Consider the following 17,346-nt stretch of genomic DNA (forward strand, 5'->3'; position numbering starts at 1 on the left):
GAACGCACGGCTGGACTTGAGACCCTCTTAAGAATTCAAGTTTGTGGGGAATGGAAGCTGGGAGGGAGTTGAGCAAGAAGGAAGGTTCCTATAGCTCTAGCAGCACGCCTAGTTCAGGGAGGAAGGACAGACAAGAGGGCATCATACTCACAAAGAAAGTCTTCACCCTGCTGAAGGCGGCTCGGAGCTCATGGAGCATGTGGGGCAGGCTGGTTGGGAAGTGGGTGCAGCTGTTCTCAGACTGGGTGCCCCGGTCTCGGCTGGCTCCCACCCCGGCCAGGAAGACCAGGCAACATAGCAGTGCTGCGCTGGGCATGGCTGAGCTCTGCCTTCTTCTGTGAATCGGCCTTGTGGTTTGGTTTTGCAAGAGCAAGGCCCTGATGTATCGACCTTCACCTCGTGTGTCCCCTTTATATATTGTGGGTTCAATGAGGCCTCCCCATTCATAAAAAGCCACAGAGTCACAGATTTCCTGGCAAAGCTTTTTTTCTAAAGCTCCTCCCTTCCCGAGCCCACTCCAGCTTTGCATTCGTTGAACTTCTTACTCTTAAAGTTTTCAATTTTTGCATTGTAAGCAAAAGAAATAGTTGAAACGAACTTCTGCACTATGGCTATTTTTAGGGTGTTATCTCTCTCTCTCTTTTAAAATAATTTTTCAGCTTCTCTTAATTAAAAAAAGTCAGTTTCCTGGGGTGAACAGCTGCTCTGTGCGCAGAGCTGTGGGTTCCATTTGCGTGTTGCTAGGTCAGTGACGTGGACAAGTTGGCCATTCCAGAATACACTGGTATTGAGAAATAATTGGATCCCCTTCCCAACCTGAATTGAACACCCAAGGCTTCTCCTTGCTGAATTGAGAAGTCACCTCAGCTCTCTGGGCCTCAGTTTCCCCAAGTGAAAACAAGGGGATGAGCTCAATCTCCTCAAAGCTGTCTTCTGGTTCTTTCATTCTATGTTCCAAGACTGCCTATTTAAGAGGCTGGTTCCTATAGGACCGGCAGGGCCAGAGGATGTGCTCCAGGCTTCTTCTGTAACCCTGGGTTTGTTTAGACTCTCAGGTCCGTGTTTCTATCTCCTCGCTGTCCCAGGACTTGGGGGAAGTTGGTCAGAGAGGCCCACACTTACTGAGAACTTGGTACCTGCTAGTCACTGTGACCCCAACTGTCTCCACTTTAGAGTGAGCACACTGAGGCACGGAGGTGTTAAGTAGCCTGTAAGGTGCTACGGGAGGGGTGGAACTCGCACCCAGCCCTGCCTGGTGCCAGCGCCGTGCTCCATACCCTTCTCTGCACTGTCCCCAGGATGTGGGATGAGAAGCTTGGATTGTGGAGTCCTCAAGGCTTCTTTTAGTTACGAGCTGCCATGGTTGGAGACTTAAGCTTGAAAGATGGGGGGAAGCAGTAGAAATACTAACGAAAATAAGTCCGGATTCCGTGCGGGCTGCACAGCAGCCTCCTTCCTTCCTCTTACTTATCCCTTCTCCCTCCACCCAAAGAAGCCTTTGTCGTCTTGTTTGGATTTGCACATATGAGTGTGTTTGAGTGTGTGTGAGTGTGTGAGTGTGAGAGTGTATGTATGCGTGTGAGTGAGAGTGTGTGAGTGTGAGGGTGAGTGTGTGGGTGTGAATGTTCAGGGACAGAGTAGCTAGAAGTGAGGGAAGTCGCTCCACCTCTAGTTAGGAAAGATGGGGTCGTGGCATCCCTTCTCCAGGTATCTGGAAAGTCTCTGGGGGTCCTTTGGTTGTGCCTTGACCTCCCCTTCCACAGGGGCTTCCCCCACCGCCCAGTGAAGACAGTAAGTGGGAAGAGCGCTGACCTGCGTGGGGAGGAGCTCTGGGCTGTGCCCTGGCTCTGTCACTCTTTAAACCTAGGGCAAGTGGCTTGGCCCTTTGTGTCTGGTTTCCAACTGTCTCAAGGAGGTGGTCGTACCTGCCTCCTACCTGCCAGGGGCCTTGGCTTTGCAGGGGACGGGCTCGGGGCAGTAAAGCGTGGACCAGCTGTGGGATATCTCCAGTGTTTCTATTATTTCCTTGCCCTCCTGCATCAGCGCTGGGACATCTCAGGTGGCACCAGTTTCCAAGTCTGCCCCCTTGGAGAAGGTCACCATGCCAGAGCAAGTGGGGTGACATACTAAGGCCAGGCTGGTCTGGAGTGAGTGGAGGGAGGAGCGAGAGGGTCCAGGCCCATCCTGTGGGTGTACCTTGCGTGTCAGGGTCAGGGGACTGTGGCCTCTCCTCCCAACCCTTTGGGGCCTGTTAATGTGGAAGCCTCAGAATCATGAAGGGAGAAAGAGCCTTTTAGAAACAGAAGCAGAGCCAACTCACCATTGCTGCTCCTGCCAGGTTCACACTGGGCTGAGGAGCGCTGAGTTTTGCCACCAGGAAGCAGAGAGGACGGGCCCGAAGCTGGGCTTTGCATCCCTTTTGCCCTTCTCCTTTCTCGTGGCCCCTGGGTTTTCTGGGCTGTCTGCTTTAGCTCCGCGGGCTGACGCCTCTCTGAGCTGGGTGTTCCTGCTGCAGACTCAGTGTAGCAGACCCATGAGGCCAGGGCCGAACCCCAGGTGAGACAATGAGGCCCCTCTCCCTGACCGAGGCAGCACAGACCCCTCCTGCCCCTGTCTGCACCCTGCTCTGCTTTCCTCCACTGCTGGATTTACAGTCCCATGTGGCTGTCACCCATGAGCACAGCTTGCCTCCCCCAGTCAGCTGTGAGCTCCCTGGAGCAGGATGTTTCTTTGTTATCCTTTGTGTACCTGGTGCCCAGCACAGGGTCTGGCCTGCGGAAGGTGCCAGGCACACAGCTTCTTCTTTTCTATGTTGGGATGGGCAGAACAGAGTGCCCTGGGAGCCTGGACCATGGCCACAAGAAGCAAAGCTATGGAGGCTGGTCTGGGCACAGCGAGCACTCAGAGGGTAGGGAGAGCAACTCAGGGAGGCGGGCAGCATCTCTGCCATAAATATGTATACACGCATACACACACGCACGAGATGGCAGGGAGAAGGGAGGTATGTAAAAGCCATTTCTAACTTTCTTTAATCCATAATCCATTATGCAGTGTTAGGGTTAGGCTCTGACTTCTTTATTTGTTCTGGAATGTGTAGCCAGTTATCTCAGGCCATTTGTTGAAAACAGTAGTTGATCCTTTCTCCATTGATCTGAAGACATTGTCCTTTCTCTCCTCAAAATTTTTAGAATCTAAAGGGTCAGAGATAACATTAGGCAAGTTTCATGATGCAATTCCTTAATCAACAAGAGAGTAGGTGTGAACGTTTTGGGAAAAGTTAAGACCCTTTGCAATTATATTGACCAACAAAGGGAATGACAGAGCTAACTCCTGTTTCTCAAGGCTGTGAAGTTATCTGTTCTCCTGAAAAGTCATTAGGATCCACTGGGAAAAGTGCCAACCTCATAGGTCACATCTGAGACATAAATGGCGACAAGCTGCCTATTAGGAGATCTGAGTTTGCGTTTCAACCCCAGGGCAGAGCCCGCGCGAGGAAGGAAGTGGGAAAGCAGGTGCCCACGGGTGGGTCGAGTGTCAGTCTGGGCACCGTTTGGTCCTGTGGATTTCAAGAGGACACAAATACAAGAGGACTGTGAGTTCTTTGAGGGCAAAGGGCCTGAGTCCAATTTTCCCTAAGTCCAGATGCATAGCAGCTGTCTAATAAATGCTTATTAAATTGAATTCAAATGAATTTTTCCAGTGTGGACTCACTGGGAAATTGAAGGAAGGTGTCAGGGGCGGAAATACCTCTCTTCTCCTACCCCTGCTCCAGAATATTCCCTGATTTCTGTATTTAACTGCAAACGAAAGGGAATCTGACTAAGCACAGCATAAAAAAAAGGGGATATTATTTTTCGGTTTCACCCAACAAGAAGTTCAGAGGCAGGCAGTCCGGGGTAGCTACGGCACTCATATATCATCCAGAACGTGCTTTTCTGCCTGCTTGCTCTCCTATCCATTGTTGCAAGATGTCAGGGAGAAAGGACGTGGGTAAAGCCCAAGCATTCAGGGTCACATCAGCCCAGGAGATTTTTTCCAGAAAGGATCTTTCTGGAAAGCTCCACTCTGTGAGTTTCACCACTTCAGCTGCAGAGAAGTCTGGGCGGACAAGAATCACTGGTGTGTGTGTCAATGGCTTTGGAGGGTCCTATCTACAGTGCCCAAGATCTTATAAAGAATCACCTCCACCTCCCCTCACGCTCAGCAAAATGGCAGCCTTCCTGGCACAGTTGTTCTATGCCTGCAGCTACTCAGCAACTCAGAGCCAGGAGTGGGAAACAGCCCTGTGGGGCTGCACTGGAGCCGCAGAGGGAAGGCTAAGGAATCTGGGCTTGCTGGACTCAGGGTTCAATTGGCTTGCCTGGCAATAGGGCCCCTTGGGAGGGAGCAGGCAGATCAGTGATGCAAGCAGAGAAGATGGGATGGTGCCCACCTGGGGTAGGGGAGACAGTGGTCCTGATGAAGAATCCCCTAGGCGCTTGGCCCCTACTCGCCCATTACTAGGCATTCCTTTAAGGCTAATAACGGGAGTTTCATTTCTTCTTATTCAGGACATCGCAGCATACAGTAATTTCCTCAGCTTGAAATTTCTAGCATTCCCTTCAATAACCTTCCTCAATTCCCTGGACAGAGGCTGCTTTGGTGGCTGTGCTGCAAGAAGCCTGGTCAACAGCACAGAGTCTTGCACCACACCCCACAAGTGTGGCTGGGTAGGGGCCCCAGGGGCCAGGGGTCTGTGGCGCTGCCCTCCTCTGACTTTGGCCTTGTGGCAGGGGTGTCCAGAATAAAGGCCTGATGGGTCAGAGGTGTAGGAGGAGCCTGAGCTGGGGCTGGCCCCAGGGCGAATCAAGCAAGGGTTATGCAAACCGGATTGGGTGCCTTTCCGAGGACAGTGGCCAGCAGACTGCAAACCACAGCGGAAGGACTGGTCTCTGGACAGGCGATGTGGAATTCCCCTTTGTGCAACCGGGGCGCCAAGTCAAGCAATTTGGATTTTCCTTAGGGGACGGACACCGCGATCTGTAACTTCTCACATGAGAAGTTTGTCTTACACAGACTAGGACGCCAGGTGTTGGAGCCCTTGCCACCCAGAGGACACAGCTATTTCTGCTGTGTCTGCATGACTGCCTAGCGTAACCAGTGGGTTCCGAGCCTGGGGCACTAGTGGATTCTTTCAGCTCTAGGGCTGTTCCTCCAGTGGGATTCAGATTACTCATGTTTCCTCTAGGTGGCTGACACTTCAAACCCAACATGTATGAGCAGGACGGGCTTCGTGGCCCTGCCACTTGTGTAGTCGCACAGGGTCCCATGCTCAGAAGGGCCTTGCACTTGCTCTGCTGTCACTGTCTTGAAATTCTTAGTAATTGTTGAGCAAGGGGACTCGCATTTTCATTTTGCACTGCACCCCCAATTTATGTAGTCAATTCTGTATATGAGATTAGACTCGTCATCTTCTTTCCCTGGCCCCACGTTCATCCCGAGCTCCCTAAGTCAGTAAATGGCGCCACCGTCTAAACCATCAGACAAGCTAGAAACCTAGTAACTTGTTAGTTCCTCCTTCTCTTGTCAACCTATGTCCAGTCTATTACCAGGTCATTCAGAGTTTTCTTCACAAGGATTTCTCTCATCTACTTACTTTTCTCCATTTCCACCATCGTTAGTAACAACTGTCTGGTTCAAGCTACCGTCTTATCTCTCCTGGGCTCCAAAATAAATGCCTGATTGATATTCTAAAAACCATTCTCCAAACTCTTCTCCACTTCGTAGCCAGAGTGATTATTTCCAAACACCAACCTCATTATGACTCTCCCCCTGCTTAAACCCTTCCATGGCTTGCCAGTTTCCCTTTCTGGGTAAAATAGGGACCCATATTCTTCATACTGTCTACAACTCCCTTTATCGTCTGACACCGTCTATTTCTTCTGCCTCAAGCTCTCTCCACTTCCCTCTGCACTCCAGCCTCATTGGCATTCCTTTCTTTTTCCCCAAATGATCCATGCTCTCTCTCCTACCGCAGGGCCTTTGCACATATCATTCCCCCTTCCTGGATTGTCTTTACCTCTCTGTTCCTCCTTCAGTTCTCAGCTCAGATGTTACTTCCTCAAATGAGTTTTTCGCTGTTCCCCAGTCTAGCTCAGGTCTTCTCAGAATACCTTGCTTCTTTTCTTTAGTACTTATGTCAGTTTGTAACTGTATACATGGCTATATAGTCCTTTGATTGATCTCCGTCTCTCCCGTTAGACTGTAACCTTCACAAGGGCAGGGCCCATGTCTGTTTGTGACCATCACTGTTTGCCCAGGACTTAGCACAATTCTGGGCACATCCAAGGTTCTTACTAAATGTTTGTTGGCTGACTGACTGACTGACTCTGTGCTGCTTAATCTTTTTGTAGCTGTAACTGGGTGTACGTTTGTTTTCCATCTCATATAAAGTAGAGGATGAATTTGCTTGAGGGGATGAATCCTCACAAACTATATGCCTATTCCCATTAAGCTTTTCCACTTTTTGAATCAGTCTCATTACTAATCACCAGCCTTCCAGACAGATGTTAACTAAATCCCCCGGGGTCTTTGGAGCATTAGAAATGTCCTGTGTTGTAGGATGTCAGAAGAGGAAGGCCCTTCCACGTTGTCTAACCCATATCTCTGATTTTACAGGTGGGCAAACTGAGGCCCAGAGAGGAAAGTGCCTTTCTGGGGACTGTAGATAGTTAATGGCAAAGATGGAATCTGAACCCGATTCTCTTTGCGTTATTCTCAGATAGATCATCACCTAATTCCTTGCCTCAGATGAGGATTAAATTGCTCTGACTTCTCCTGGCCAGCACCAACAGCTGGGGTCCGGGGTTGCAGTGATGAGGAGAAGCTGAAAGTCTTACAAACACAGTTTCCATCCAGCAGACCGTCGGCATCTACTGTGCCCTTTCCGGGTGTGCACCCTGCAATTGGGAGCTGTGGCGGGGGTGAGGGGCGCTTAGATACTTGTGTCTTAGGGAAATATTTCAAGAGTATTGAGAGTATTTGCAGACAGAAGAGTGTTTCTACTGCAGTGTGTCACTGGCACATGATGGCTGGGGTGTTAAAAAGTATCAATTGGTGTGCCCTCTCACCACAGGAACTCTGGGGCACCATCTCCTTCCAGGAACCTTATTTGAGAGAGTGAGAGTTGAGAGCTTCATCCTGCCTTTCTGATTCTCGTCTCTAAGATGCATCCCTGACTCCAAGTCCTCAGCCGCTCTCCATGCGGCGCTGTGTGCACTGCAGATGCACGTCCGCACTCCAGGCGCGAGCCAGGGGCTGCCTCCATCCAGATCCATGCCACTTCTGCTGGGACTGTGTCCTTTACGTGCCAGCCTGAGGTCATGGCTTTCCAGGGAGGGAGTGTGGTTGTGCGCCTGCGTCCAGGGTGGTCTGAGACCCCCTAAGTCAGCTGCTCTCAAACTATTTGGATTCAGAACCCCTTCACATTCTTAAAATTGTTGACGACTCCAAAGAGCTTCTACTTACGTGAGTTATATCTACCAATATTAATCATATTACAAGGTAAAACTGGGAAATTAGAAAAAATCTATTTATGACGTTTTAAAGTGATGATAAAAAACCCCATTACATGTTAACATAAACAAAACACATTTTTTTAATGAGAAATAACTATATTTTACAAGTCAGAGCACATTTAGTGAGAAGAGCGGTGCTGTTTGACATTTGTCCCAAATCTCTTTAAATATCTGGTTTAGTAGAAGAACCTGGATTCCTACATTTGTTCCCACCTTCAGTCTGTTGTGATATGTTGTCTGAGTTGAAGCATATGAAGAAAATCCAGCCTCACGTAGATATAGAGTTGTAAAAGGGAGGACCTCCCGGGGGTCCTTGGACCACCCCGTGAGAACCCCTGGCTTAAAGGTTTAATAAAAACCTGGCCTCAGAGGAAGGGAGGGGTACACACCCACAGGGCACCTGGCCTGGAGGGAGAAGGGGGAAGTCCACCACTCCACTGGTGTCTTCTTTATTCAGAGTTTCCAAATAGCCAGTTTGGTCCCTTAGTGCAGTCCTGTGAGCATCACGTATGTCATGGAGGCTGAAGGGCCTCACAGGCAGTGTTTGTGGTTTCATGTCAGAACCCCCGGGAGTTTTGGTGCTGATCTGCAGCGCCCTGCCTATTACTGTAACTCCCCTTCTCCAACGGACCTGGCTGCAGGGGCTGGCTGTGGCCAGGGGCACAGGGCTATTGGGAGGACTCTTCTGCAGGCTTATCTGGGTTCCACTTCCCACTTCCACTGTTAATCTTCTCTCTCCTTCTCACTCTCCCACTCTGGCTCTCGCTCGCTCTCCTTCAATTCTGAGGGGCAGTTAAAAAACTCTGCCTTCTTTTCGGTTAGTCTTGTGCTTTCTCAGTTTTCAGAACAGTCTTGAAAATAAAATCAGACATTTCCCAGTCCACCTGGCCAGAAGTTACCAATCAAATCCCCACAATTTGCTTCTCCTTCTCTTCTCGCCCCATGCAAAACCGAGCGGCATGCGCAGTCACTGGGCTCTCACCCATCCTGTTGATGGAGGAATCATGCTGATGAGGCGGGCACCCTTTAGGAACTGGGTCAGGCATTGTGTGTTCAAGTTAAAGCTCCACGCCGAGCTGCCCTCCTTACCATCCGTGTGACCTTAGGCGAGCTACTGAGTTTTCTTGTGCTGCAGTATCCACAGCCGGAGATGATGAGTGGCATTGTGGGGTGGCTGTAAGGATGGGATGAAATAGTGTTCATACACAAGTGCTTAGATGAGTGCCTAGCCCATAACCAGCAGTCGGGCATCTGAGTTGTGGCGTTGGTGCTTTGCTGTGGGAATGCTCAGCTGCCAGAGCCGGCTGTGTTTCTTTATAGGCCTGACGACTCGGAGCAGGACAGGTTTTCAACCCCAATATCCTGAGGATGTTACAGGGGTTCCGAGAAGTCAATCCCATGGTTGAGAAAACTCTGGCTCAGGCATCTAGGAGAACAGCCCCCAGCCCTGGACCTTCCACTGTGAGACCCCTGGCGCATTGCTTTCCAACCCTTGGCCTTCCCTTCTGCATCTGTAAGAGGCAGGCTCGACAGGGCTGTTTTTCTAAGGTACTTTCCAAATCTGATATCCTAGGGTTTTGTGATTCCCCTGTCTCCCCTCCTCATCCTGCCCCGTCTACCCTCCTTGGCAGGAGTTGGTTGGCATGTGTGGTTCTGATGCATACTTTCCCTCCCTGCCGAATCCACTAAGTCAGCATGACTCCCAGCCCCTTCAGCCCTTCCAGTTCACAGCTTCCGCCCAGCCCTGGAAGGACCATTCTGTAAGAGAAACAAGACCTTTTCCTCAGGCAGCTTTTGCGTGTGTTCACCTGTATTTCCTTCTCGCAATCCTGGCCCCGGGTGTTCTTGAGGTTGCAGTTTCGTTGTGAGTCAAGCCTGCTGAGAGCAGTGGAAATCAGGGGGGCCTCCGTTTGGCGGGGAGGACGTGATGCTGCCTTTTCCTCAAGAGCACGGCCTGGGGGGCGCGGGGGCGTGGGAGGGAGGTGATCACCTTCCGGAAGTGGATTTCTCACATTGACTGTCTCTGGGAGGAAAGAATATTACTGGAAAGCCCTAGAGATCGCTTCATATCTCTTTCAGAACGGCCTTCACGTTCTCAAAAAAGTACCTGACCATGTGGTAAAATGTCAGCGTCGTTTTGATGTCTGCTGCAAGGCAGGCCAGTGCCAAGGAGGAAGTGTTCATGGTTGGCTCACGACATGAGTCTAGGACAATAGATTTTCTTCGTGGAGGTGACCATGGGGAGCTGGATTCCCAGGGCAGGGCAGGACAAGGCCAGTTAGTGTGCTGCTTCAGTCCCAGGTGTTTGCCAGCTGCTACAGGCTTTGAAGCAATGAGTGAAGTCCCTCAACCTCTCAGTTGTGTCTCACAGGGAAAGGAAGAGAAGGCAAGGAGGAATGACCAGTGCTGGCAACAGGGTATTTGACCCTTGTGGTGAAAACCACTGTGGGTGAACATTCACCTTATGCAGCATCCAAAGCAGCAGATTCATGGACCTGATGAAGGAATCTCCACAGAGCAAGTAGATAGAAGACCGATTGAACAGAAACATGTAGACAGGCCGCCCCTGATTTAGAAATGCCTGTTGTCTACAGACTTGAATGGCATCTGTTAGTTCTTTCTTACCTTTCTGAGGCAAGGAATTCCTTACCTCAGGATTCTGCTTCTGAGAAATCCTTTGTGAAGTAACTAGTAACTTCGAGAGAGCCATTACGGTCAGATTCAGAGGTGAGGAAGAAGCAATGAAAAAGAAGCAGGAGCCCCTTAGGTGTGCTGACCCCCGAGGCTGAGTTCTACGGAGGGCTGGTCGTGAGCTGGACGGGTGGGAAGGAGAGGAAGTCATCCGGGAGCTCTTGGTCAAACTGGGCAGAAGGTGGGCATTCAATAGAGGGGTTGCAAGTGAGGGTTCTCTCAGGGGGGAAAGTGGACAGGGCCCACCCAGAGAGGAGTCTCGCGGGGAGGGAGCAAAGTGTAATAGGAGGTGACCCAAGACACCTTTGTCTATTTCAAATGTTGCCTACAGCTGGTCATATGTCCAGTAGGAGAAAGAAATTCTCCTTTATAAATCTCATAGACCCCAGCTCCCAAGAACTCGAACTGAGGTTGGCGCTATTTAGAGTTTAACCCAGTTGCAGTGTAGGCTAGGAACAAATCAGCATTCACAAAGTGAGTTTCTTTGAAGATATTGTTTCACGTTCCAAAAAAGAGACTCACAAACATCTGTGTGTAAGCTGAAAGCTACCTGCAGTGAAGTGCACAAACACGTTCCTGGTCAAACGGGCTGATTCCACCGTGTGTTGAGAAGCGGTGGTGGTGGGGGCTTGGGGCTAAGGACGTGGAAGGGGAGGGATTACAGGACACCCTTATCAGGGTGTCATGGGAAAACTGGCCTTGTTGTAGCTCTGCCGTTGGAACCCAGAACCCCATATGCATCTCCACCAAGGAAACCCTATCATATCTGTAAGTGGAAGAAATGATAAGTAATAATACCCACCACCGGTTATGAGACGAAAATGGGATAAATGCTGGTCGCAGTGCCCGGCACATTGTGAGTACTCAATGACTATGAACTGGCGATCCGTTGCTTACACGATGACTACCATATAACTACAAGACCACGGCCACCGTATCAGAGCAGCTCTGACTGTTGATATGACCACTATTTCGTTTTCCTTTCTGGGCCTCCTGAGATGACCTTGAACATCCAGAGGTGGTGCAAGTGGAGGAAGAGTTGATATCCCACCGGGTCCTCCCCGAGTGGGTGGGGCTGCAGGGGACTAACAAGGCAGGGCCCTAGCTAGAGGCAGATGAGCTGGGGAGCAGGACACAGGAGCTTCTTGTCACGATGACCACAGCCAGGGCGTCTGTTTCATTTCATGTAAAGTCAGAGGGCTTGAGAGTAAACTGAAGGGAGGAGGAGGAGCTGGGTTGCACACAGGAGGTCACATGGAGCCAGAGCTTGCTCTTGTAGAGGCTGCACTGGCAGGAAAGTTGGGGTTGAGGCTGCTGGGGCCACTGCAACCAAGATCTGGGGCTGCAGAAATGGGGTGAGGGACGCTGAGCTCTTCACATTGACCCTACCCCTGGTCCCCCGTCCTTCCTGCCCAGCTGAGCTCGAGGCCATGTGGAGGTTCAGCTGTAGCGGGTTGTTCCCGCCATTGCCATTCTAAGGACAGCCAAGCTAACTCTTATGTGGATTGTCCCCTCCAGCCCCAGGCCTCCAGAAAACAGAATGCATTCTTTAAGTCATTTTAGATTTCTCCAGACCACAGGCTCACCTTAATGCACCAATTTCATCACCAAATGCCAGCTGGCACGAAACTTCAATGGCTTCCTAGGGCCTTCAGAACGCAACCCAGCTATCCAAGCTTGGCATTCATGCTCTCAAATGCCTTTGCAGCCTTCCCTCCCATAGATTCTCTACATAGGGTCTACGGCCGAAACAGGAGGGCTGTCACCTGTTGTCAGAAGATGCCCTATTCTCTTCTAACTCCTTGCCTCCGCTTGTAGCTTTGCTGCAATGACCTGCAGTGACCGCACCCAGCCCCTCCCCTTCCATGCGGCAGAATCCTTCAGCTCCACCTTCACTAGCCTGATCCCACTGAGCTTTCTTCTTCTGAAAGATCCTCCAGTGCTCACGGCCATGCTTGGCAGCACTAAGTGTGCACTAACCAGAGTTGTGAAGAGTCTTTTCCTGTGTATTTGTGTGTGTGTCTTTATGCATGCACATGTTGTGTGTGTGTACACATGTGTATTTTGTCCTTAGGGCCTAGACCCATATTTCACACATGCCAGAGACAGAGAGGAGACACAATCTAGGTGTGAATATTACACGCATTTTGGCTAGCGTGCGGGTTTAAGATTCTCAAATGGGAAAGACGAAAACCTAGGGAAAGGAGGGCTCGGTTTCAGTCTTTCTTCTGTGTGACTGTGGAGAGGTCTTCCAGCTTCAGGAAACCTCAGTTTCTGCCTTTGGGAAATGGGGAGACTCCTCAGTTCTTTTTCCTCCCTTGCAGAGGATCAAAGAGGCTTGACAAGATGTCGAAATTCTTTAAGGCCACAAAATAGCTAAAGACGTGGAAGAGTTAGCCCCCTTGTGGTCTTATCCTTGACTCAAGGAGGGAGGCCCTGGTGGCCTTTCCCAGAACCAGCAGCAGAAGTAGGATGATCCAGGAGTTTCTTCTCCCTAGCCAGGCCACAAACCACCAGGCGACACAGCCTTTTCCTGAGCTTTGTCCTTCCCATTGCCCCACGTGTTGCAGTCTACCAGGCCTCTCTTTCCTTTCTACCTACCGCATAACCACCATGGGAATCTGAGCTTTTCAGAAACCTTCCTTGTAAACCCCCTCCGCGCGGGGCTCACAGGCATCCTGTGGGCCTTCCTTCCTTGTGACCTGGCTGGGGAAACACACTGGTCTGCAGACTTCTTATTCATCTTCTCGAGCTGGAGATGGCCAGCTTAAGCAATCTGATCTGTTGTGTGTGCCTGTGTGTGTGTGGGTGTGAGACTCTTTGTAGCTCTTCTGTGACTAACTGATGCCAGCTGTCTGCTACCATATAACGTGTGCCTCCTTTGTGCCATGGACTTGACACAGCCTGACCGGGGCCAGAGCCCATGGACCCTGCTGATGTCCACGGTCGACTCCTGCCTGGCTTAGCTGGTTCTCCTTTATCATTCTTTGATTTCTTACTACGTACCAGGCACTTTACTTATATTATTTTACTGTAAGCTTCACAACCCTCAAGAGTTTGTCCAATTATTAATCCTATTTTACAGAAGAGTAAAAGTGAGGCTCGAGTAACTCATCATCGGTCACACAGTTAGTGGTTGAGGCAGAAATGGGAGCACAGATTTGAACCCAAAACTTAGACCTTAAAAAAGAACTATATCATGCAGCTTCTTGTAAGAGCAAGAATCTTCTCAAAGTAGGCATACCTGCTCACTGAACTTCCCTTTTGGAAACTACTAAACTACCTCTCTACGTTTCTTCTAAACCTCATGCGTCCATAGTCCACCCATCCTCCCAATCCCGTGCTTCAGAAAATATTGCCCATTCACTCACATGCCCTAAAAGCATCTTCCAGGAAGCTACCCCCAGATTCCAGCGAGCCTTAGAGATTGGAACTGATCCAGTTTAAATCCAAAGGGCTCTTGTCCATGTAGATGATTTTCCAGTCTAACCCTCACATAGGGGACTGGCACATTCTTATACCAAAAGAGAAATAGGAGTCACTTGGTCCAGGTGCTCACTTTCAAGACATGACTACACAACGTGGCATAGTCAATCCTTGTCTGGTCTTTTCCTGAAGGCTTTTGGAGAAGATTCCATAGTGTCTGATGATCCTGGCAGACAGAAAATTTTCTGCAGTCCAACAAAACCCCTTTCCTACTTTACTGTAAGCCTGTTGCTGGCTTCATGGGGCAGCCAGGAGTTCCAGATAATCAAAACCTTATTCCACTACCATTTGCCCTGGCAAGTGGAAATTATACAAATAGTGTCCACGTGTCTAGAGCATCAAGGTTTACAAAGTGCCCTGCATGGATTCTGTTGCTCGGGCCTCCCAGCCGCCCCAGGGGCAGGCAAGGCCAGGGTCCTATGGCAGTTTTACAGATGAAGAAACTGAGGCTTAGAGAGGTTAGCAGACTTGCTCAAAGTCAGGTACCAGGATGCGTAGAGGTAAGGCTGGACTCCGAGTGCCCAGAGCTCTTGGAGATGGGAGGGACTTCGGAGTCTCTTTTCCAGTTTATTTTTATATTACCCTCTCTTTTCACAGATGAGAAAACTGAAGTCCAGAGCGTTTAAAGAACTTGCCTGAGTGGCAGAGTAGGAAGTAGAACTTCGGTCTCTTGCTAATCAGCTCATTTCTTTACCCGTATCACCAAACCAAGATGGACAACGTGGCTTCAAAAATTTTTTAAAGGTTAAAAGATTTCATTACCCCTGAAATGAATATAACGTTATATGTCAATTATATCTCAATAAAGAAAAGTCACAAGGGTGTGGTCCTCCCCCTACCCATCCTCTCAGCGTCCCAGAAGAAAACCCAAGCCCCATAAAATTCCATCACAGCAGCCGTTTAGCCTCTTTCCCTGATTGTGGCCTGCCCAAGGGCAGGCACCAGCAGCCTCCTCCACTGCAATAAAGGGAAAATACCCACCACCTCCCAAAAAGAAAAAGAGGAAAAAAAAATCAGCCCGACCTTGGCAACCATAGGAGACAAACAATGCTGAGTCTCAGTATGGTTCGTCGGCAGAATTTTCCCCAGAGCCAGCGGCCCGTGTCAGAGCTGTATTTTCCACTCTGGCTACTGTGATTTGGTTGTGGCACACTTGCTTTCTTTCCTTTTGATGAAGACAGACTCTGACGCAGGTTTAGGGCTCTGGCAGGTGTCTGGGGTTTACCAGCCCATCCCTGGCCTCTGACACCTCATGCCCTCGCCCCACCTTGCCTCCCTCCCTGACACTACCAGACCAGTTGGGGCAGAAGCAGTTGGAGGTGCTGGAAGGGAGTTAGGTGTTTTGCCATCTCCAGAATCCCCTTAGCACATGCCTGCAGCCTGAAGGCAGAGCAGGCAGGACAGAAGGCAAGATCCTGGATTCCCTAGGGGTTTCTCTTAGAACGCATTCCAGAAGGTTTCAGATGACTTGGTAGATGACATTTGATATTCTTCCTTGTTCCTTCTTGCTAAGTTGCTGTCTCTTGTAGGGTGCTTGTGTGTGTGAGACGTTTGTGGATGGGGGCTTTCCCAGGCTGGTCAGATTTACCATCTCATCTGCTGATCTCCAAATGGAAGATGAGCAGCGCCCGCCACACCCACCAATGATCAGATTCCAGTTGGAGGGCCTGAGTGACTTCTTCCTCTTCCTCCCTGAGAAGATTGTTTCCAGGAGCAGCTGTAGGACTGATAGAACTAATCAAGGAGCATGGTTTGTTCATTATGAGGGCAAGGCTGGGCACATTCCTAGCGTCCCCGCTGCTGGCTGCATCCGGCGGGTCCCTGGGTTTTGACTTGAGCTCTCTGCACATTCACCGGCCCTATCTCTTGCTGTGCCCACACCCCCCCCCCCCCCCACCCCAGTCCCTCCATCAGCTCTCTGCCTTCCAAAGCCTTAGTGTGGGTTCCTTCACCAACAGCTTCACCCTTACCAGGTGCTCCCTTCCCCTCCCCCTGCAAAACCTCCATTTTCTTAACGATAACTGGCCAAGTGAACACTTAAAAAAATAGCTTGTTATTGTAATTTATCACTCTCCCAGGAAAACTCAAATTGTTTTAACTGGTAATATTGCAAATAGACTGTCTCAGTAAACTGGAGCATTCCTGGCTGTGTGCGTATGTGTGAGCGCGTATGTATGCGTGCGTGTAAATGTGCAGTTGAGGGCAGGGTGGGGGCAGGCCCTGGGCCCTCCTAGACTGGTTGGATTTATCATCCCATTTGGCCTTCCCAATATGAAAGATGAATAGAGCCAGCCATGGGCAGATGCCCACTTCTCTGGAATTGCCCATCCTGGTAATATCTGTGGCTTCTAAGGGCTGAGTTTGAGATGCCTTCTCTTTGTTCTAAGCTTCTGAGCAAGCCTGGGAAATGGAAGAAAAAGTTCATCCTGGAAATAATATTCAAGCAAACCAAGTACCCACCACTTCCCGAGGAAACATGGCTGGGTATTCCTGAGCCTGGAGGCAGGTCTGAATTCCTTAGACCATATTATCCTTCTCCAGTCCCCACCTGGGCATGGCCTTGGCCCCCTCCCTGTCACGTTAAGGGCTGTGTTCATTTAGGAGGGGTGTATGTCTCAGATGGCTCGACCCCAGGAAAAACTGGACAATGACGAAAACGTGATTGCCCTGGTTGTCCCTTTGGTGTTCAGCACATTCACGTCCCCCCCTTTTTAAGAGCAGTTTTCAAGACTGAGCCTGATATAAGTGTCATGTATTCTTTAGAATAAATTATAGAAGCAAAACAAGAGCTAGCCCTTGCAGCATATCAGACACTGTTCTAAATGGTGTACGTAGATTAACCCCTTTCACTTTCACGACGATCCTGGTACAGATCTGTGTAATCGATGTCAGTCCCTCCATTAGCCCATCTCACAGTTGGGAAGTGAGTCTCAGAAAGGTGGGTGCCCAGTGCAAGCTCACATAGCCAGTGAGTGTCAGAACCAGGATCTCAGGGTGGCCACAGGGGCCACACTCTGTTGTCCTTTAATGAACAGAGTTATGGGGCAGCCAGTTGGCATGTTAGGAAAACCATGGGCTTTGGAATCAAAGACGCTTTGGTCCTAATTCTGGCTCTGCCAGATTCTGCTGGGTGGCCTTGGGTAAACTGTGGAACCACTGAGTCTCAGTTTCCTTTCCAAGGACTGTGTGAAGATGAGCTGAAATGAAGTAAAGTTCACGAGGTGGCGCCCAGTACATAGAAAGTACCCAATAAATGTTAGTTCCCTTATCCGTTTTTTGTCCCTCAGGGGTGGTTTGCGTTCTACTAACAGTGGGATGAAGGGCTTTCAGGCTAAATTACAGAGGTGATTAGAAGGCTTTGTGCTGTGGGTGTGTTTGTGGGATGCCCAAGCAGGCTACTGACAATCCCCTGGGGAGATCCTGGAGTTGGGTCCTGACTAGGCCTTCTGCAGATGACTTTTCCAGTTTCTGACACTTTCAGTCTCAGATGGCGGCTGCCGTCTGAGGAATTTGGCAGGGGGGGACTATTTTTAAAACAATGTGAGGCAGCTGATGATGGCTGCTTTAGGGGCAGCACGTGAGCCAAGTCCCAGGAGGGGAAAGCCATGAATCA

The 17,346-nt window shown here is 50.0% G+C and overlaps 1 protein-coding gene and 1 long non-coding RNA gene across 3 annotated transcripts in view; one reads left to right on the plus strand and one right to left on the minus strand.

The window, feature by feature from the left end:
* Nucleotides 1-4,706, minus strand: part of IL10 (interleukin 10) — a 10,687-nt gene extending 5,981 nt beyond the window's left edge. Inside the window, exon 1 of the mRNA XM_046683786.1 lies at nt 152-4,706. Coding sequence (XP_046539742.1) covers nt 152-529 — 378 coding nt within the window. The 5' untranslated portion in view covers nt 530-4,706. The remainder of the gene's footprint in view (nt 1-151) is intronic.
* The window catches only part of LOC124251206 (uncharacterized), a 17,058-nt gene extending 1,189 nt beyond the window's left edge, over nt 1-15,869 (plus strand). For both annotated transcript variants that reach the window (XR_006891708.1, XR_006891709.1), the window contains exons 4-5: nt 14,331-14,477; nt 15,263-15,869. This is a non-coding gene — a long non-coding RNA (uncharacterized LOC124251206). The remainder of the gene's footprint in view (nt 1-14,330; nt 14,478-15,262) is intronic.
* Nucleotides 15,870-17,346: the final 1,477 nt, after the last annotated feature.

This window comes from Equus quagga, chromosome 13, assembly GCF_021613505.1.
Source record: "Equus quagga isolate Etosha38 chromosome 13, UCLA_HA_Equagga_1.0, whole genome shotgun sequence".
In the NCBI taxonomy this organism is placed as follows: Eukaryota; Metazoa; Chordata; class Mammalia; order Perissodactyla; family Equidae; genus Equus; species Equus quagga.